The sequence below is a fragment of the Vanessa tameamea genome, chromosome 18 (genome assembly GCF_037043105.1).
Source record: "Vanessa tameamea isolate UH-Manoa-2023 chromosome 18, ilVanTame1 primary haplotype, whole genome shotgun sequence".
In the NCBI taxonomy this organism is placed as follows: Eukaryota; Metazoa; Arthropoda; class Insecta; order Lepidoptera; family Nymphalidae; genus Vanessa; species Vanessa tameamea.
In genome coordinates this window covers 1,587,173-1,608,288 of record NC_087326.1, presented here as the reverse complement: position 1 = coordinate 1,608,288, position 21,116 = coordinate 1,587,173, and the positions used below count along the sequence as shown (strand labels likewise).

Genomic DNA, 21,116 nt, shown 5'->3' with positions numbered 1-21,116 from the left:
GCAATATTTTGCAGAGATTTCACACAATTATCTATAGTATTTAAAAAATGTAAAATCTCCAAAACAGCATTAAAGTTAAAAAATATAGTAATAAAATACAATTATATTTTCAATAATTTATTGATGACCATTATTCCTAAATAATATAATACACCTTTGTAAATTAACTATTATTTGTATTATACTACTGTCTCTTCTTAATTTGTTTAGCTTTGACATTGGCTTTAGTGGCAGCTCCTCCACTGAACAGAGAAGTAAACATCTCTGACATCTCAGGTAACTCGGACATCTTAGCCATATTACTAATTTGCTTTAAGTCTTCTTTGGTTTCTGGATCATTCATCATTTTAGGCAGAATCATGATTAATAATAAAGGTAACACCATCATGATCACCATTGGGTTGAATAAAAAGTCAGTTAATCTCCATTGTTCACGCATTTGGAAATAACGAAATTTAGTTATTGCTTTCATTCTCAATGGGTATGGCACTTGAATAACTTGTGAGGTCTGTATGTAATTCACTTTACGAGCTCTATATTTGCCCTTTGAGTTAATTTCGACTCTGATTGGCTCATACATGTAATCTGGATTTACGATTTCAACCACATAAGATCCTGTTGGGACATTGTATATTGTGAAAGAACCATCGTCTTTAATGAAGCCAATGTATTCGCCTCCATTTACGTGAATTCTAGTATCCACTTGCCAAGTTGATAAGTCTTGGTCGTCAGCTGGGAACACTCGTCCTTCAATAACGTACTTTCCAGTCCCCACATCTTCTTCAACAGAATTTAATGCACAGAAAACATTGGCAATAATACACACAAAGATAGCTATTGAGTGTTCAAATCGGAGCATTTTTAACTAATTCAGTAAAAATTTTATGAAAAGAATAACATAAAAATCATTAATTGAAATTTACTTGGTGTTCTTTCTCTGTAATTCAATCGCAATTCGTATCAATAATCAAAGCTGTCATGCTGATGTCATAATCAAAAGTCACCTGTCGTTTTAATCATTGGGCACAGAGTAAAAAATCACAATCAACTTAAAAAAATGCTTTATTCGAATATAATTTACAAAGATTGATATCGAGTAATATTAATTAATTAATTGAAATTATCATAAACAGTATGTTTTATTTAAAATTGTAAGATATTATAACAGTGCAGTTGTTTTATCAAGATATGATAATAATATATTTTTACATTTTAATTTAAGAATTTCACCTCAATGGCAGTAAATTTATATTAAGCGCATAAAAAAACATAACCAATAGGTACGTAGACGAGTACCACTCGCGATACAGAAATATGCAACGGATACATTACATTATACATACATACAGTTAAAGTAAACAAAAATGATCATAATGAGTATTTTCTTTTAAAGTAAAGTTCACGAGTATTCGGAATGGTTTTAAAAACGTGATTTTTGAGTTTATTGTTTATAATATTAATATCGTGTTCTGTTGGAAATCCAGGAGTCATATATTTACGCGCTATTATGATAGGGCTTATCTACTTACTTTCATTTAAAATAATGAATAATATTTCAGCAAATATGAATTTTTAAATCAAGCATTAAAATTGATATTCAATTTACACCTTTTTGTTTATAAAATAAGTAGGTGTAGTGGTCGCCACCGCCCATATACATTTGCGCTGTAAGAAATATGATGTATTCCCTACATCATACCTATAGATACGCTGGCTCACTCACCCTTCAATCCCAAAACACAAGACTAATAATAATTATTGCTCTTTGGAGGTAGAATATTTGTATACCTAGCCGGGTTTGCACAATAAAACCCTACCTATTGATTTTGATCACCACCATGTGTGCGGTGTTATTGTATGGGTTCTTGCTACGTAATATAGTTATCTACATCTTATTTTAATAATTAAACATATTGACAATTATTCTGTCGCTATTTTTTATATAATCTCCAGAGGATTTACCCTTCTAACTACCTAAAATATATTTTTTTACTACAATCCATTTTGTTATAAACTGTAATTTTTTTAAATATATTATGCTATACCTTTTCAAATTTCAATAGTTAGTCAATGTTTAGCTTCTTGCCAATGCCGCTCCCCCGGGTAGTTGCATACACTGCCTAATGGGATAATTCGGCCTTGTATCTAGTAAACCAAACTTACAAAGGTCAAAGTAGGATATATTAAAACTATGATATGAAGTTCAATTACATATAATTTTTTTCATCAAGCTTAATTTTTATGTTACAACAGTTACATTTTATGGGCTAATCACAATCGTAACAAAATATATACCAATTGATGTAATAAGTACTTGAGTGTATTATTAATATCTGCTTTTGGCGTAGAAATCAACTAATCAATGACAATTATATTTATACATAGACAATATTACTAATTATTTGATATATTCCTATCATTAAAAAAAAACCACCATAATTTATAAAAAAAAAAAATCCCTAGGAACCATTATATCTGAGGATTTTAAATACCAGTTATAGGACGGTCAATCAACTGAAATGATTGGATTGCAGATATATTTAACGTATTATAGAGGATTTTTATCTCATGTTATGTATTTGAAATATAATTTATAAAATATATCAAATACACTATAAATTAGTTGCAAAACGCTAAATAAACGAATTTTTATTACACGGCTAATTAAACAAATAATATAAATTACACGTGAGCAAAATTGGAGATCGTCGTTTACATTTTTAGCAAATAAATGTTACAAACATGCAATAATAAGGTGACCAAATTCTTTCTTTTATTTTAGGATATTTTAAGCGGCAACCAATAATACCGTTGTTATACAAACAGTTACTAATTTAAAAATAAAGAAATATCTTTAAAATAGCAACTAGTTTTATCCCACGGCTTCGCCCGCGTTTAAATTTAGGTTAGGAGGGAGATAGCCAGGTGTTGGACACCCTATATCGTTTTCTGTACCTCCGACAGTTTGTTATCAAAAATTGAATGGTGTTGATTCACTAGTTAAGACGTGAAATCGTAACTAACATTTCTTATTTATCGTATTCGTTAGGATATTTTTATCCACCAATTATAATATAATTTTATTATATTATATATTTTTACCATCTAAGAGGTTGGGATCAAACTTGCGACTTTTTGTAGTATCTCTAAAGTATTACAACAATTCGCACGATATATTTACATCATAATTAGTAAAATATTACTGAATGTTTATTATATACCTTATGTAAAATCTACTATTGAACGAAGACCGCAAGTTTTATTTGTATTTTACGTCATATTCTACATTTGAAAGATGTCGTAATTTTTTGACAAGATTATTTTCTTAACTTCTCGATGAATACATTATTAACTTTATTTATATAAAATAATAATTAGATTAAAAATGATCATTTTATTTATAATTATTTTGCTGAATCGTCTCAATATGCATCGCATTTATGGTAACCCTAGACTATTCTTATCACCTTCTAATCTATAAACGATGGAAAAAAAACCGCTCGAGTCAGTATCGATAGAGCATTTCAGTCTGTCGGACCTGTTGTGTTCATAGAATAAAAACGATCTACGTGAATACTGTAGAATAATGTTAAAATGGATTATCACTGCGGTGTGCTTTGGAAGTATTTTTGTAGACAGTTTTTGGGTGGTCAAGCCTGGCCCGAAGTATCCTCCTACAAAGGGTGAGGTCTGGCCAAAACCACAATATGAAACTAAAGAAAACACATTTTATACATTCAACCCTTCACATTTTAAAGTTAAGGTGGGTGGTTCATAATTATATTATTTCAAGGTGTATTGGAGAAATTATCGATCTCAGTACAGTGTGTAGTTTTCTTTTGTTATTTAAGAAGTATTTTGTTTATTTAAGTAAAGTAAAAATTAGATTGCTGAAATTATTATTTTTTTATTTTTAAAGAACATATTTATTTTCAATTATAATATTGTATTAAACATAATTTAATTATAATCGTATTTAAACGTTTGTTATACAGATTTTAGATCAGACCTGCGATATATTAACAAATGCAATCGAGAGGTACTCGTATATTGTAAAAAGTAAAATCGGTGGAAGAAATCGTAATATTAAAATACGCTCTCACCGGAAACACAATGAGTTGCACAGAGGGATGTTGAGTGAGCTGGATATTACTTTGTCAGCGCCTTGCGAGGAATATCCTTACCTGGACATGGATGAAAGTTGTAAGTACTAAACACGTCAACAATGTAAGCACTTTTTATACAAAAAAAAGTGACGTGTGCTGATTTGACACTTATCTGGTGTTCTACCGCCAAACAGCAATAATTTCATATTAATTTCTTTCCGGTTCGAAGATGACTGTGTCACTGTAACTGCCAACACAAGAGACATAACACCCTAGTGTCCTAGGTTGGTGGCGTATTGTTTATGTAAGGAATTCTTAATATTTCTAATTATACAAATAGTGAAATACATTGACTCAGCATATATTATTAATGTACATATTGCTTATGTAATTATATGTATTATTATTCATATTTACATTGTGAATTTATATAGTGTAATAAATATATGTAAATTCAAATTCGGTACAAACCATGTCCGTGGAATGGTGATAAGAATGCTACCTACGTTTCCCAGTTGGAAATTTTATAGGCGTAAAATGAACCAGTCTTGCCACCAGTGGAAACAATCATACGTTTTATATAAGTTTTTGTATTATTATTTACACCGAGGTGGGTGTCTCAGCTGCGAACTAACAGTCATCTTACTTAAAATATTTCGAATGTTAGAAAAGAGTAGTTACCGAGTTTCTTGGCGGTTCTTCTCGGTAGAATCTACATCTCGGCGGTAGCTTTACGTTTATTACCGTTGTGTAAACTGATGATTTAAAAGCGTTTGTAAAACTCTACTTGAATAAAGTATATATTGATTTTTTGATTTATCTATCATCACATCGACTGTTTGCTTATTTCTACAGCTATAATGACTATGAGTGGTTAGAGAGTGGTCCATTTGATTGCATTTCTGTTACAAATAAATAAATATATATATAATGTTATCTAGCATATAGATGACATATTCATTGTTTACATCAAACATTCTTTTTGTGATTGTCTCTTAATAACTCTCAACACTTATTGCATCATTACGTAATGATATAATTATTTTATTATCTTATAATACAATGAAATAATTAGATATATCTAAAAAAGTTTTGTCGTATAATCTATATTGTGTTCTCTATATTATGTTGTTGTTTTTATACAACGAACCGCTTTTATTATAGCGTTTCTGATTTTATACGTTTTGTGGATTTATATTAATTTTATCGGAATGACGAAAATCAATGTCGCGATTGTATGTTTACTATATGTTTCGATGAATAATAATAATAACCGTATGAATAACATGTATATTAAACAAATCTGTTAATATTATATTTTGGTCGCGCACGTAATAAAATAATTGAGACATAAAATGTGATACAATTAATTTTCACCCTGTGATGCAGGCGCGTACTTTAAAGTAGGTATTTTTTATAGTTATATTCATTTATCCGTTGGTAAATATTATATTAACACTGGTTGTCGCCCGTTTGCGCTTTAGGCGTGGGTTGTCGGATGTTAGACATAGGAAAGTATAATATGCTTCCTTGGAGTTCCAGCTAGCTCCAAACCAAATTTCATAAAATTCAGTTTTGTGTTTTTGCTGTTTGTGTAAATGAGCAATAGACAGACAAATACAGTTAGAGAGGCTCTCTTAGAAATGTACGATTTAAATATCTGGAATTGCTTAGGTATTTATAAAAATAAGTTGCGATAACAATGTAGGTACCGAAAAATGTAGTGTTTTTTTTTTTTAAATTAAAGAGACTGATATAAAAATAACAACAATTCTTTACTATAAAAACATCGTAGTTCAGGAATAATATAAATAATACATAAATATATGTATATATGTCAAAATGTAACGATTAAATGATAACTTTGAAAAGCATATTGACCTTTTGATGACTTGTGATCATAATTCTAGCTGTTGTTTGAATAACACTTTGTACATTTGTGTTTTATTATCTTAACAAATACTTGTTACATTATCAAAAATCCAATAGTTTATATCTTAGCTTTTAAAATCAATGTTCTCTCCCTCCAACGTGTCATTCGACATTTAATTGTATTTTAATCAATAATTCATTGATCTAAACGCCCATTCTTGTAACCGTTTTATATACCTACAATTTGATATACCTATCTAATGGTCCCGACTTTGTGGCTCTCTTCTTGAGTTTTAAACCAAACATGATAGGTAACCACGTATACGCAGTCCCACTCTCTTTTGTGAAATCCTAGATATTACATAGTTTTAAACGATCAGAGATAGGTGGGCAGCGTTCGCTTAGAAAGCACTGACAATTTTCTCTCAGACTTTCTCTACAAATTAGGCTCTATATCCTAAAAAAATATAAACATTCAATAAAACCTATATCTGATCGGAAACTATAAACTAAAATGCGTGAAACCATAAAAAAATACATTTACCTTTAAATCAAGCTGAAGTTCCATTGTGAATGAAATTACACTATCAATATAAATGTTTTATACTATATATGTTAAGGACTCACTATATTGAGACGCTTGGACTATCCGTCATGTCGGTAATTATTGACTTGTAGAGCGATCGTAGGTTTTGTTTGATTAATAAGTTGTGTGTATATTTTATTTAAAGATAATCTTACCGTTTCGGCGACGTCAAAACTCTACAGTTCATCAATATGGGGTGTACTTCGGGGTCTTGAAACTTTTGCGCAGCTTTTTTATTTGTCGGACGATCGAAATGTAAGTACATATGATAAAATAATATATGTATTATAAATATAACTGTATTGCTAAAGTAATAGATATAAATTTAAATATTTCTAAGTTAGATTTATTATGATATCCTTTTGTTGTTTCGTTTTAGGAAATACGCATAAATACTACTCAAATCAGTGATTTTCCTCGATACAAACACAGGGGCTTATTATTAGATACGTCTCGACACTATATTACGATATCCAATATACTCAAGACTTTGGATGCGATGACGATGAATAAAATGAATGTTTTCCATTGGCACATCGTTGATGACCAAAGTTTTCCTTATCAAAGTGAAATATTCCCCGAATTAAGGTTAGTTTTTATTAAATTTTTACATATATATAATTTACATAATAGCAATCAATCAAGTAGGTAGATAATTAAGAATATAAGATTTTAAATTAACATGGTTATTTTTATTACTATAAAGTATTTAAATATAAATTTATCTACGAATGTCTTGTTCACGTGAACAATGATGTCGAAATATCGAGCTTCACCAAATAAAAATAAAAATCATGGTAAATATCCCGTTTTAAATACATATAGTAATATATATCGAATTTTTTAATTTTTATATACGTGAATAGAAACACTTCGGACTACATTATTTTTAACATCTCATGATTACGACATTAATTAAACTTTACCTATAAATGTTGTTAAGGGGGTAACTTGTTAAACAAAACTGCGCACTCTTCTTTTGACTGAGAAGTCAATAATGTCAGAATAAGAGATGAATCAGTATTTATCTAAACACTGCTGTACACATATTATATTCAATAGTTTACGTATTTTATTTAACCAAAGATGTTTGTTAATTATTCTCTATATTTTGTAGCGAAAAGGGTGCTTATGACTCGTCGATGGTGTATACGAAAGAAGACATAGAAAGGATAGTTCAATATGCAAGGGAACGAGGCATTCGAGTGATACCAGAGTTTGACGTTCCTGGTGAATAATTATTATATATTAGTTAATTATATTTTACAAGAACTTGAAATTCGGGCTTATTACGTCATAAGACTAAATTTAAATCGGATAAAACTGCGAAGTAGTACTGCTTGTATAATAATATTGTATACTACTTAAATCGTCTCAGAAACGCATTGCAACTTCTAAATATTTACCGCGTAGGCATATGACTCCACTCCACCTGATGGTAAGTGGTAGTGGAGTCCAAACGCGAAGACGGCCAGTACAGTCAGGAAGAATGTATCTGCTGTACTTGCCTCCCTTTCCATTCTTTTTTATTGGTATAGATTATTACTGAATTATAATACTTGATCATTATAATTATTAGGACATACAGTTTCTTGGGGTAATTCGCATCCCAGCTTACTCACAGAGTGTTATGAGGGAGAAGAAGTAATCGGTATGGGACCGATGGATCCAACTAAAAATACAACGTATAAACTTCTACGAGATCTCTTCCAAGAAGTTCAAACATGGTTTCCAGACAAATACTTCCACGTTGGTGGTGATGAGGTTCAATTAGATTGTTGGTAAATATCTTATTTATTTAAATAATGACTTTAGTAGATATTCAAACGTATGACCTTTTTATCATAAATTCTAAAATAATCATAGACAAATCTAAGTTTATTAATTAGTTAAGCAAGATTTGTCTTTGATAACAAATCTTCATTACAATTATTGATAAAATTAATTTTATATTACAGGAAATCGAATCCAGAACTCAGACAATATATGAAAAGAAACAACTTGACAGCGGCGGATTTGCATACATTATTTATGAGGAATGTGATTCCACTCTTGGCAGAAAATTCAAAACCAATCGTTTGGCAGGTTAATATTTCTCAATGATTACTGAACTATGTTTCCTTGCTAAAAAAATAATAGAATTATAATTGTTTTTTTTTTTTATTATATAGGAAGTATTTGACGAAGGAGTAACTCTATCGAAAGATACCCTTATACAAGTCTGGAAATATAACTGGATCAGTGAAATGATATCGGTACGTGGTTTAAAATATGTGAATTACAAACATTTTTCAAAGTTCAATCATAAGGAGCCGACAGATTCGTCTACTACGAAGCTTTATTTGATACAACCTAAAAATATGTTATTTATTTTAGAAGACGACACATATTTACTTGAAATATTGCTGTAAATGTAAAATGTAAAAAGCTAAGTATAACGTAAGTTCGTTATTTTGCAGATTCTTTATTCTGGACAAAAGCTTCTATTCTCTTCAACATGGTATCTTGACTCCATTACCTCGCAATGGACTGACTTTTATGTATTTGATCCTCGCAAAATGGTGTACGACGTAATGCAAAACCAGACTTTGCTGGAGGGTATTGTCGGGGGTGAAGCTTGCATGTGGGGTGAAATGGTGGACGATAGAAATGTGTTAAATAGGTACAATTTTCCGAAAAAAAATTATTATTTAAATAAAATAAACAAAACATATTCTACTTCTACTACATAGTTATTCTTATAATTATATTTAAAATTGTATGATTTATATACATGAAAACGTCGTCAATCGAAAACTGGAGTTTCAAATTCGGATAAGCGCTGCATCTCGAGTTTTTTTTATGTATAATTCGCTTTTTAATCATCGGTAAAGTAAAACGTCACGAGGACTAGAAATGTTGAAGTAATAAATAGAAGTTAATTATTTATATCAATATATATTAAAATGTCTGACATATGTTCCTAGGGTATGGCCACGAGCTAGTGCTGTTGCTGAAAGACTTTGGAGTGCTCCAACCTACCATATAATATCGAAATCTTCCATTCCCATCGAAGCCTACCACCGAATAGAGGAACACACGTGCCGCATGATACGACGAGGCATTGACGCCCAGCCACCTTCGGGTCCTGGATTTTGTGTAGTTTAAGTGTTGTGTTCATACTAATATAAATAAGAAATTTGAATGATTTTAATAAATGATGAAATGATTGTCTTTCTGAGTAAAACTTGAGTAAGAATTTAGTATTTTATTTGTATTAGCATTGACACTCTGCACGCAATTGTAAGGTTGTATTTTATATATCTTCAGAAAATCTGCATGTGTATCCATCAATCTTCATTAGTCACGTGATGGAATAAGGCAACTCTACAAAAGAAGAGGTCAATGATATTGTCACATTCGCCGAGCATCTCATGGCGGTTATATTTTTTAAATAGATAATTTAATATCATGGATGAAATCATCTAAAATACGTTTTTTGATTTTATTCTTGAGTTTGGGATATGATATGAAACATTTACCTACTTGATTACGAGTATAACTTTCGTAATACTTAAATTTCTATATCACACAAAAGTAGTTTTATTGGAAAAAAATTCAATAATTACAAGAATGATGATGAGTTATCTTGCTTCTTATAAATATCGACACTGTTTCCGATTTCCATCAATTGGACAAAACTTAATAATAAGCGTTATGTATTCCCTTAATGTAAGAAGTATTATTAAATTGGGGGGCCTTAAACTATAAACAACGTCCATGTCAATGTGATTAGATTTCCATAAAATCCGTGTCGCACTATACTGTTAGGAATATTAAAATGAGTAAAAAGTAGTAAAAGTATCTATGACTAAATCTCTGTCTGTGATTAGTTTGAGTTCGAGTATGTATCATATTTATCAGAATTCAGAACGCCAGAAGACTGTCCGAGTAGTGTCTATGCGATGGAGGGCTCTGTAGTTATAATCAGTATAAAGTGTAATTAATATTTAAATAAGATAAAAGCTCATTAGGGATAACAATACATGTACTACCATATACCATATAGTAGTAAGGCCATTTCATAAAGTGGGCGAATTCATCACATGTGTGAAGGTAGCTTTTTTGCAATTAAAACAGCCTCAAAGGCTACAGATGCTACCATCATTAGAGTCATGCAGTATTTTAAACATTGTTTTCTATATAATGTAACAACTTTTTACAAGTGAATTTTTTGTCTATGAAGTTTCTTTAATGATACTTGTAGATTAACCGATTATAAATATCGATTTTCACTTGATACTAAATTTTTTATCTGTGATAGTTTTGTGTAAACATTAAACAAATTGTTTGAATACATGTGCACCTCGTGCAAATAAAAGAGTTTATTTTAAATAATTGAACTGCGATATGATATTAAATTAATAATTGTAGCAGTCATAAAATGTCTGGTTATTTGGAGGTGAAGTATCCCTTTAAATCGAATCTGGGACTGAATCCTTTCAAGGTAAGTTTTGTTTCCTTTCGTGTATGGTCGATAATCATACATTTGTACTATTGTTTATTTTTTAATTGTTAGTCGTGGAAAAGACAATGGTGTATTCTTCGGCCGAGTCCGATGAGTGCTGGTGGTGGTTCGCTAGCTGTGTACTGCAGCGAGGCGGGGTCTCCTGCAGGGACGGTTGAATTACGTTCTGGTTGTATCGTAAAACGTGCGAAATCTCGTACGCGACCTCATGCATTCGCCGTGTTCTCTATCGAGGAGCCGTGCAAGCCTCGGATCTTATTGGCGGCACAGAGCCTCCAAGAAGCGCAACATTGGATGGATAAAATCAGAGACTTATTAAACGGCGACAAGCTTCTAGGTATTTTACTTATTCTACCTTCATTTTTACGTTATAAAATATTTCGACCAGTCTATGATCGATGGTTTTTAATTTCATGTTTTTTTTTAATGTTAAATACAAGTTCAAATTAAATATGTTTAAAAAAAAAATGATTCCAGCTATATTCTACTGAAATCTACGAGGTAAAATATTTTTGAAAGATTTAAACTATTTATGTATTTTTTTCTTTTACAATTAACATTAAAAAAAATGTTTTTCTTTACACTCATATTTTAAATCACTAAAGATATTTTTTTATGGTTTTAATATTTATTATTTCTCAATAAAGCTGTAAAGCAGCATTATAAAGAAAAATATTTCCTTATTACAAACATGTCCATGGCCTAAAATTGAAATGAGACCATTGACGTCAGTACATTCAATGCAAATATCTAGAGCATTTGTTATTGTAATGTGTACAAATCATTACTGCAACTTTTTTTAATAGTACTTTGTGTTTAGTAGACATGCCTTATGTAAAAATCATTTTCAAAAATAAATTAATTTTGATTTTACAATATTTTCAGAATAAATCCAAATAATGTTTTTTTTCATTTATTTTTTGACTCATTTCAAGTAAAACTCAACTTAAACATATTTAAGTGATATCGTTAAAACTAATAATAATCACTCATGCTTAAAATTCATTGATCATTTTCATTTCATAGTGTCCGTGTTTAACACATTATCTTAAAAACATTTAAATGTGGCTGTTTAATGTAAGAGCAACTATTTGATTTCAAAGTTTTATATATAAATCTTTGAAATTAAAGCTAGCTCATGTCATGCTTGATCATCTCACTTTCAGGCACAGAATCATTGCTTAAAGATTCTTATTCAGTGACGATCATACCTACCGAATTGTCACGTAAATGTGTTATAACTGGTGACAACAATGTAACATTATCGTCGACCGGTCTGATGGTTTCTCGTCCACAAACCACAGACATGATGATACGTTGGCAACACATTACTGATGTTCTCCAGACCAGAGAGAGCGGAGATAAGAGCAAAATATGTGTGCTCAGTATTGATAGGTTTGTTCATTTTTATAATTCAATCTGCTTGGAAATGGCACCTAATGCACTATATAAACACAATTTGAGTGAACTTGAATATTTCAATGCTATAACCAGTTTGGATGTAGAGTCTCACAAAAAGAACCAATAAGAATCTCGATTAGTACTCTTTCTCATCAATCATATACATGTAATAATCATAAATAATGATTTAATGTATGAAAATTTATGATTATTTATATCCAAGCTTTTCTAACTATAAAGTCTTAAATTATATTTATAACATTGTTCTGAGTTTATCGAAAATAGTTTTTGCACATAAGCTTACATCACACATATTTGATATTATTATCAAGCAATTTTTGATGAAACAATTATTGAAAAAAAAGAAGACTTAATTGCCTGTATATTTTTTTTAATAATAACAGGTAGGTAGGTGTTAGTGTTGATGAAATCATTAACAAGTTTTTGTGCAATTATTTTAATTACACAAGCATCGATGCATCTGTTATGCTTACTAATGAGTTATTTTGATACAGTTTATTTTTAACGTATGAATAATATGTTTTTACATTATGTAATCAATTTCAAGAAATCATTCATGTCTCGTTAGTATGATTCAATAAAAATATCCCATGTTATATTCTGAAGAAAACTCATCTTAATAGTGATATTCATTAGACTGCATGCTGCATGCATAATTTTATATAATCACTTTCTTGGAACCTTTAACAGCAAATCACACTTTCTTGTAATCATCCAAATTCATTTTTTCATCAATTAATAGACAAAATGTTATAACCATTTGAGTTGTGTGTTTAATCAAAGGTGTTGCCGTGAAATGCTTTAAAAGTGAATTTTTAGAGAATTGTCTTTTCTAACTTATGAGTGTTTGTAATTAGTATAATAATAATAATTGTTTTTGATTCATTTTATCATGTACATATAATTTATAAACAATTAAATTTGATGAATACATTTATTTAAAACCAGAGAAAATTTGATTTAACTGATAATAATTATTGTTCATATATGTAGTTGGAATAAAAATGGTTTTTTGTAGTGGTTTCAACGGTGGCGGGGAGATGAAATTCAGCAGCGCACTCTCGGGGGAGCTGGCTGGCGAGCTGGCGGGTGCGGTGCGGCAGGCGCTGCGGGAGCGAGCTCGGGCTCCGCCACTGAGCCGCAGTCAACCCGATCTGACAGCGGTGTGTCATGAAATGGGTACGATGCCATTACTTATAATTGAATTTATTATGCATTAAATTGTTTATGCAATTTTACATTATCAAGAAATTGTTTAGAAACACTTTTCTCAATCGCTTGGGCATATTATCCATTCTTACTATGATTAACTCGTTTCTTCATAAATATTTGTCGAATAATATTCTTATTTTAGGCATTGTTCAAGCACTATCTGTACGTGATCTTAGAGCGAAAGACTTCAAGTTGAAATGTTGTGTATTTGTTATAATGGTGCCAAGTAAGGATATCCAGCTCCATTTTACGGACTCTTAGATCTCCTCTCATATGTATTGTTTTTTCTCAGGCGAATTACGTCGCAGCAGCTGGTACAGCGGGCCATCTGAAGTGTCCCTCGATGACACCGATCTCATTATGTCTAAGGTCAGGATAATGTTTATTTCTGTATGTAAAATGGCATATATTTTTACTGATAATAGTGTGATTTGGCTGCAATCACAAGCCATTACAATAAGTGACCGCCAAACCCCCCCGCAGGAGGCGCGCCGCATCCCGAGCGGGCAGCTGGCCCGCACGCGCGCGCGCCGCCTGCTGCGCGCCTCGCTGGCCGAGCTCGTCTCCTTCGACGACGGGTACGTCGACTTGTTCACTCGCCGATGAGCAGTTCTTGAGACATATATTCCGTAATTATCATAGTTTAAAATGAATGCGACTTGATGAGTCTGTCGGTTGACCGCAGCGCGGCCGACCGCCGCTCGCTGGCGTCCGTGTCGTCCGGAGTGTACGAGGAGATCACAGAGGAGGCGGCGCCGCGGGAGGAGCACACGTATGAATCGGTGGCGGACTGCGTGTACGCCACGTGGCGCCGCACCGGCAAGCGGCACCCGCCCCCCCTGCCGCCGCGCACGCCCGCTCTGTGAGTACACACGCCCCTCCTTACCGCTGCGCACCCCACCCCCCCACTGCAGCCGCGCACGCCCTCCCTGTTGCTGCGCACGACCGCTCTGTGAGTGGCAGACCAACGGTTTTAGGATGTCGGAGCACGAGAATGTAATACTACCAATTTTATAACTTCTGGCTGCTATAAAAAAATATTTACAGAAAACGTACTACGTTTCATTGTCTGACTCGGGATCCAAACCTGTAATCTCACTATCAGCAGTCATACAAGCTAATCTAACATCTAAACAATCGACAATAATATGATTACCTATAGTTAAAAGTAATTGGGCATAGTAGTTTTATAGTCGGCTGTGGTCAATTTCAGCACTATGAAGCTGGGCGAGACGTGGGGCTGCGCCGGCGACGGTGTCACGCGGCACTCGTCGCTGGGCTCGCTGCACCACAAACCCACCCGGCCCGCCAAACCCTTCAGCGTGTTCAGGTACAGCATATAATTAGTTTGTCAGAACCATTAAAGAAGAACAAATAATACTTTTTTATTATAATCAGAGAGTACGCGATGATCAGTTATAAGTAAAGCACTTTGGCGATTTTGTGTAAAAATATAGTCCTAATGTTTAATGTTTTCTTTAGAAAAAGACTCAAAAGCGACTCCCGCATAGCAACATCACCGAAATCGGAAACGGCCAAGGATAAGGACGTCGAGACGAAAAAGAAAAAGTTCGACTTCACGCCCACGCGGGATATATTCAAGAGCTTCAAGGTGAGTCGGAAGATGAAGAACCTCAAAATCACCTCGGGCGGCCTCACGAAGGGCGAGACGAAGAGCTGCGAGTTCCTCGACGAGACGCAGCACGTCACGGCCAACCGCTGCTCCAAGTCCGTGGAGTGCCTGGACGGCGGCGACGGCTTCGACGAGTTCGGCGGGCCGCTGGCGCTGGTGCCGCCGGCGCTGGTGCAGCTCATCCTGCGCGCGCCCGAGCTGGCGGAGAGCGAGTACATGCCCATGTCGCCCATCGCGCCGGCCGCCGGCGAGCACCACTACATGGTCATGTCGCCGCGCCCCAAGCTGGCCTGAGCCCATGTCGCCGCGAAGCCGGCTGTGATATTATTTTGATGGTTGAGTTACTTAGTTAGCGTACTCGTAACGCTAGTTCGATTGACTTGGCTGTCGTCAGAAATTTTAGTATTACTTTTATCCGTCCAGAATGGACCGTAGAGTTGAACGGTGGGGCGATGAGATTTAGTGAAAAAAACCAGTCTCTTCAGAAAATATCAAAACGGAATACATAATAGTTACTAAATTTAATAGCGAAAGAGTAGTAAAAAACACAGTATTACAGACAATTTACATATATTTTTATAAAAAATAAATAACAGAGTCACGTGACCAAAAGGACAAATTTTACTTTATTTTCATATAAGTATTTATTACAAACAGTGTTCAACATCATTAGTAAAACAAACTTTCGTTCTGACCAAAGTACAGGGGTTCACTTTGGTTTTGCTACTTGAATGTCGAGGGTATCACACATTTTAAGTTTACCTTTATCAACATGAATAAATGTCAATTCTTGTTGTACAAACAATATAAATTATTAAAATCAGTCATGTTTATTTTTGCATTACAAGTTTTTTTTTTTTAAGTTAGTTATTGTGATGTTCTTTTTTATACAAATAGTTTAGATCATATTTTGTGATTATTAAATCTCGTATGCATATTTATGTAAGTTGATATTTTGCATAAATTTTCTATTGTTTCTATGTGATAATATCCTCCTCTTGACCGATTTCGTCCACGGTTACTGATCCCAAGGGAGACTAGCCAATAGATAGATCATTTATAAAATACATGACAAAGACAGTTTACGAAATTTGACTATCGATAATAGACAAAGAATTAACTCCTCCAGAACGCCGATGTTGATAAATAAATGTATAGGAAATTGTTGGATTGTATAGGAAACGTTCGTGACGGATTTTTATTTATTTTTAGTCTGCCTAATTATTAGTAAAGGAAGGTCGATGAAAAAGACTGAAGGAGAAAGCTTTATATGAACATACTTTAACGTTACTGCTCTGAAATTATGCAATTAAGAAACATCGGTGATTAGAAAATAGTTTAGACGATATACTAGCTTTATGTTCAAATGATAATTTAAAACACGAAAAGTAATCGTTATAATTTAAGATTCAAAGTAAGTATATCAAATAGACAAATATCTAAACACCGACGAAACGCGACTCGCTGCAATTTCAGAGCGGCAAAGTTAAATTATTTTTATCGTACGTAGTCTGAGCTAGTATAAAAACTTCGTGAGGTATGCCATAGAAAAGAATTTGTTTGAATTTAGATAAAATGTAGTTAATAGAGCTTCATTTTGAAGGGAACGGATTTATTTGCGCTGATGTGTTGTGATATTATGTATTATCTTGTTATATCGGGCTTAAAGGCTTTTGTTGATTTTGACATGTATTAGACTGAAATGTTGGAAAATATTGAAAATTTTTGGACGTTCGTTTTGTGTTTGCGTCGGTGAAGTTTATGTGCCCAATAATAAAGGCAAGTAGCTTAATTTGTATAGCAATTATTAAAGTTTAAGGTCGCTTTTCGCTATTCAAATTCTGACCAACATACATACATTATGATAGCTTGTAAGTACTTAATATTATGATAATTAAGATGTTTTATCACCTAATAAAATAAAACGATCTCTGAAACTTGTAGACAGTATTTATATAAGCATTAAGTGATACGGCGTTTATTTTGCAATTGTATTTTATTGTAAGGTCTAAGGTCCGTGTGTGTACCCAGTGTGTACGTGTGAGTGTGTTCTACACACACACGTACCCCATATTCTACATTTCAATCGAAAACCGAATGAAATCAGTAATCAAATTTTGTTTCTGATACAAACATATCATATGCTTTTGTTTATTTGTTCTATAAAAAGGTAAAATGATTTATAAAAAAGATTAAAGAAATCGTACATAATTAGTTCTCTAATTCAATCAAATCACTTTCAATTTGAATGCGATTTTGAGTAAAGCGACGTGCGTTGAGAGTTAAACGAGTCGTTTGCCTAATTTAAATAAAGATTTGCTTCAATTACATCGGCTCAAATGGCTTTAATTAAACGTATTATGAATTTTTTGTTTCTTTTTTTTTCAAACTATATCATTATGGCCAAACGTTGCCAGGAAAACTGTGTAATACATATTCTATTGTATACTTTTATATGTATCTTTTAATAATGTTTGTTGTTGCCATACAGCGGTTGCGGAGCAAGAACAATTTCGTATGTTGAATGGACATAAGTTGTTTCTTTCACTTGTGTATGAATATATTGCCATCGCATTGGCACACGTGTGTTAAGGCCGTCATCTGTGTTTTTAAACCTTTTGTCAATTGTCTTAAACAATATGATTTATTCACGTGCATCACGTGCATGTGCATGTTCTTTGGTTTGTCTACTATTTATGTTAGTGTATAGTTCGATAAAAATATACTAATTACATATTCACAGCAGAATACCGTAGATTAAATAATATAATGTAGATTTTGTAATCTTCCTCTACGACTTCGCAATATTTTTAAATGTTTTAGCCACTGGCAATAACATACATATCTTTAACCAATTCTACTAACTTATAAAAGTTCCGATATCTTTCCGATTCTCTTCCGATCCATCTTCTACGGAACCGCAACTGGACCGTCGTGTTACTAGAATAGAAAACCAGCTAATCGGCAATGATTATTTTCTATCCGATTAAGTGAGAATTATTTAGTAGAATTGTTCCGAAGGTCAATGTTCGAAATTCTTGCTCCGCGACCAGCATTGCTGCGATTTTTTACAGTAGAGTATTTTCCGACTAATTGAGATATATTTTAGTTATAATGCGTTTTAAAAGGATTCAGGATAAGATAGTTATAGTTTATACCGCCTTACGTGTCTCATTATACGATTAACGAATATGTGATATTTAATTATATTCACAACATGGATAATGACTTAATTATAAACATAATTATCTGTAACGAATTTGACACGATAATTACGAAACTGTAGTGTGAATTTCATTTACATATCTTTCATAAGACCGTTATGTAAGCTGTACTGTTGTTTTTACTGTTTTTTTTTTTTGTTGTGTGCCAAGTAAGTAGCGCTTGTGTTATATGTGTATATTTATGGTGTAATATACTGAGACATTATTTTGTACCTTATGTGGAAACAGTATACTAATAACTTTTTTTATTTAAGCTTATTTATTTAATTCCGCTGATCTGAATTTGAATATTCTCGTTTCATATGGAACACACCCTTCGTTGATAACTTGTGAATATTAGTCAATTTGAGATTATACAGATGTTACTTAATTATATTATGTATCTGTATATTCGATGGACCAAAATCTCGTTTATAATTTTCTATTTATTTTGCTTTAAGATCTTCAATAAAGAATTACATTGTGTTGTTTAAATAAAGTTTGTACGTGTATATCGATTTTTATTTAAAAAAATCCTTAAAAAATATATTTTCTGATGGACTGCATATGGATTGTATTTAATAAGAACATTCGGTTGAATATTCATACGTAAATTTATCACACTGAATATCTAAAAACACTATAAACAATAATTAGTGTGCGACCACTACTAAGCCTGTTGTTGAATTTATTTGGGAGGAAGGGGGCTCGTACGCTTTCCTTAATTTGAAGCAATTACAATATTTTATCACTCCAGGCAAGCATTAATTTAACTGTTTAAATTCAGTATATTCATCAACCTAGTGATAAGGTATTTTTTTTGTAATGACAGTATTCATGGCAATTGTGCCGATACCGATCACCAATCATATGTTTGGCACTCCTGTATCTGTATTTTGAGTATAACCAGATAGAGTTGCAACAAAGCATATTAAAAATGGGTGTGTAAAAATAAAAGTACGGGCTGTAAATGTTTCAATTCTGGGCTAAGGTTTGAGAATTTTAGATGCAAATACACGCCGAGCGCGAAACTATAAGCACAAAATAAACACATAAAAATCTCGTTGCTTGTCCAGGTTAGGTTTGGTACCCATAATCTTTCCTGTAAAAATAAATCTTTAAAATAAAATATCAAAGGGATTTGTAACAATGTTGTATTTATAAAAACCTATTTTTGCATACATAAAAAGGTCATTTTATATCTACACATACAGAATTATATTATTTGGATGGTTATAAGACACAATTGTAGATAAGTAAAAATATCAATATGGAATGTTCATAAATGACAGAAAAGAATTACACCTCTTTGGAGATTCAAGTTTTACAATAAACGTTAGAACCGAATGGATAGCGCCCATTGAAAAATACCTAAGCGTCGGTTTCACAAATAATTTATCCATACTACAATTGAAAACATAGCTTATAAGAATATTTGATATAAAATGCAGATGATAATTATTTCATACATAATTATCACCTGCATTTTACATCAAATACACATAAATGTCTCTAGAAATCAATTACTAAGATGGATACAGATGGCGCCACATAAAAATTGGACCAACGTACCGTACGTTCATCTTCGTGACAGATATAATGACATTAATTTATTTTAATCTGTTATTATAACAAAGGCAGCGATCGTTTCGTAGCGTACAAATGAAGAGGCCGTTACAAAACAGTATCTATTGTCGCCCTCTAAGTGACCAACTTTAGTGTAAATATAAATTATTATAACAAGCACTACTGTTATCAAACAATTTACTTTTTTATACTTGATGTAAAACGTGCTGCATGAACAAATAACAAATAATTTGGAGAACGTATCATTTATTTATAAGCACATACTATGTTGATACAATAAGATAAATAACCATACATAAAAATAAAAATATATATAAATAACACTAGGCGAGTGCTTTAATAGAAAAATCAATTTCGTGAGCGTCAAATGAAATATTTGAATGTTGCTATTTATGTAACTATAGTTATATATATATAACAAAATGCTCGAACACCTGTAATACTTGTAATACTTGAATGGCATTGTGTAATCCAAAATAAATATAGCTTTACTAATAACTATAAAATAAATACTAATCAACTTAAATCGAATATGTTCTTCGAGATGATCAACACCAACCATTTATTAGCTTCTCATAATACTTTGTACTGTTTATTTGACCTTGAAGAGCAAAATTATTTTATAATTTGGGAACTTTGCGTGTGTAAGCTATCTGTGATGTGTTATCCGTGCTTTTAATTATAGACTAATATATTACGTATCGTCTGCATGTCCATTTTATTGGAATTTGTACAATACCGGGAAGGTCTTTAAAGATTTTTTATGACTTATCGCAAAATTATTTGCCAGCAATTATAAAATATAAATAAAAAAAAAACAATAAATCATTAATTGCACACCTAAATCGAAAAATTGTCGGCTATACTTTACAGTACAGTCAACAAAACACTTTCTCAATTCGTTCATTTGTTCGTTCATGGCTCTCTTTTCTTTCATTCAAACGTATAGATCACATTGACTTGATACATCGTTACATTATTAAGAAAT

General features: G+C 32.2%; 3 protein-coding genes across 3 annotated transcripts; 2 read left to right on the top strand and 1 right to left on the bottom strand.

Annotated features, from left to right (window-relative positions):
- Positions 1-101: 101 nt before the first annotated feature.
- Positions 102-980, bottom strand: LOC113400985 (ER membrane protein complex subunit 7). The gene has a single exon (XM_026640679.2). It carries the CDS (start codon positions 857-859, stop codon positions 185-187), a length of 675 nt encoding a protein of 224 aa, XP_026496464.1. The 5' UTR covers positions 860-980; the 3' UTR covers positions 102-184.
- Positions 981-3,496: 2,516 nt separating this feature from the next.
- Positions 3,497-9,802, top strand: LOC113400983 (beta-hexosaminidase subunit beta-like). Its single transcript, XM_026640677.2, has 10 exons — positions 3,497-3,763; positions 3,996-4,203; positions 6,710-6,819; positions 6,944-7,152; positions 7,682-7,794; positions 8,144-8,345; positions 8,523-8,649; positions 8,736-8,819; positions 9,024-9,226; positions 9,531-9,802. The coding sequence occupies exons 1-10, from the start codon at positions 3,587-3,589 to the stop codon at positions 9,709-9,711; spliced, it is 1,614 nt and encodes a 537-aa protein (XP_026496462.2). The 5' UTR covers positions 3,497-3,586; the 3' UTR covers positions 9,712-9,802.
- Positions 9,803-10,831: 1,029 nt separating this feature from the next.
- On the top strand, positions 10,832-19,053 carry LOC113400982 (uncharacterized). Its single transcript, XM_026640676.2, has 9 exons — positions 10,832-11,050; positions 11,123-11,408; positions 12,238-12,466; positions 13,512-13,672; positions 13,998-14,074; positions 14,189-14,283; positions 14,391-14,567; positions 14,919-15,035; positions 15,188-19,053. The coding sequence occupies exons 1-9, from the start codon at positions 10,988-10,990 to the stop codon at positions 15,630-15,632; spliced, it is 1,650 nt and encodes a 549-aa protein (XP_026496461.1). The 5' UTR covers positions 10,832-10,987; the 3' UTR covers positions 15,633-19,053.
- Positions 19,054-21,116: the final 2,063 nt, after the last annotated feature.

Excerpts from the sequence above, each read along its gene's own strand:
- LOC113400985 (XM_026640679.2), bottom strand. The coding sequence starts at position 859 with ATGCTCCGATTTGAACACTCAATAGCTATCTTTGTGTGTATTATTGCC.
- LOC113400983 (XM_026640677.2), top strand. The coding sequence starts at position 3,587 with ATGTTAAAATGGATTATCACTGCGGTGTGCTTTGGAAGTATTTTTGTA. Across the intron at positions 3,764-3,995 it reads CTTCACATTTTAAAGTTAAG|ATTTTAGATCAGACCTGCGA; the intron begins GTGGGTGGTTCA and ends TTTGTTATACAG. Across the intron at positions 7,795-8,143 it reads ACCAGAGTTTGACGTTCCTG|GACATACAGTTTCTTGGGGT; the intron begins GTGAATAATTAT and ends TATAATTATTAG.
- LOC113400982 (XM_026640676.2), top strand. The coding sequence starts at position 10,988 with ATGTCTGGTTATTTGGAGGTGAAGTATCCCTTTAAATCGAATCTGGGA. Across the intron at positions 14,075-14,188 it reads CCGATCTCATTATGTCTAAG|GAGGCGCGCCGCATCCCGAG; the intron begins GTCAGGATAATG and ends ACCCCCCCGCAG. Across the intron at positions 14,284-14,390 it reads CTCGTCTCCTTCGACGACGG|CGCGGCCGACCGCCGCTCGC; the intron begins GTACGTCGACTT and ends GGTTGACCGCAG.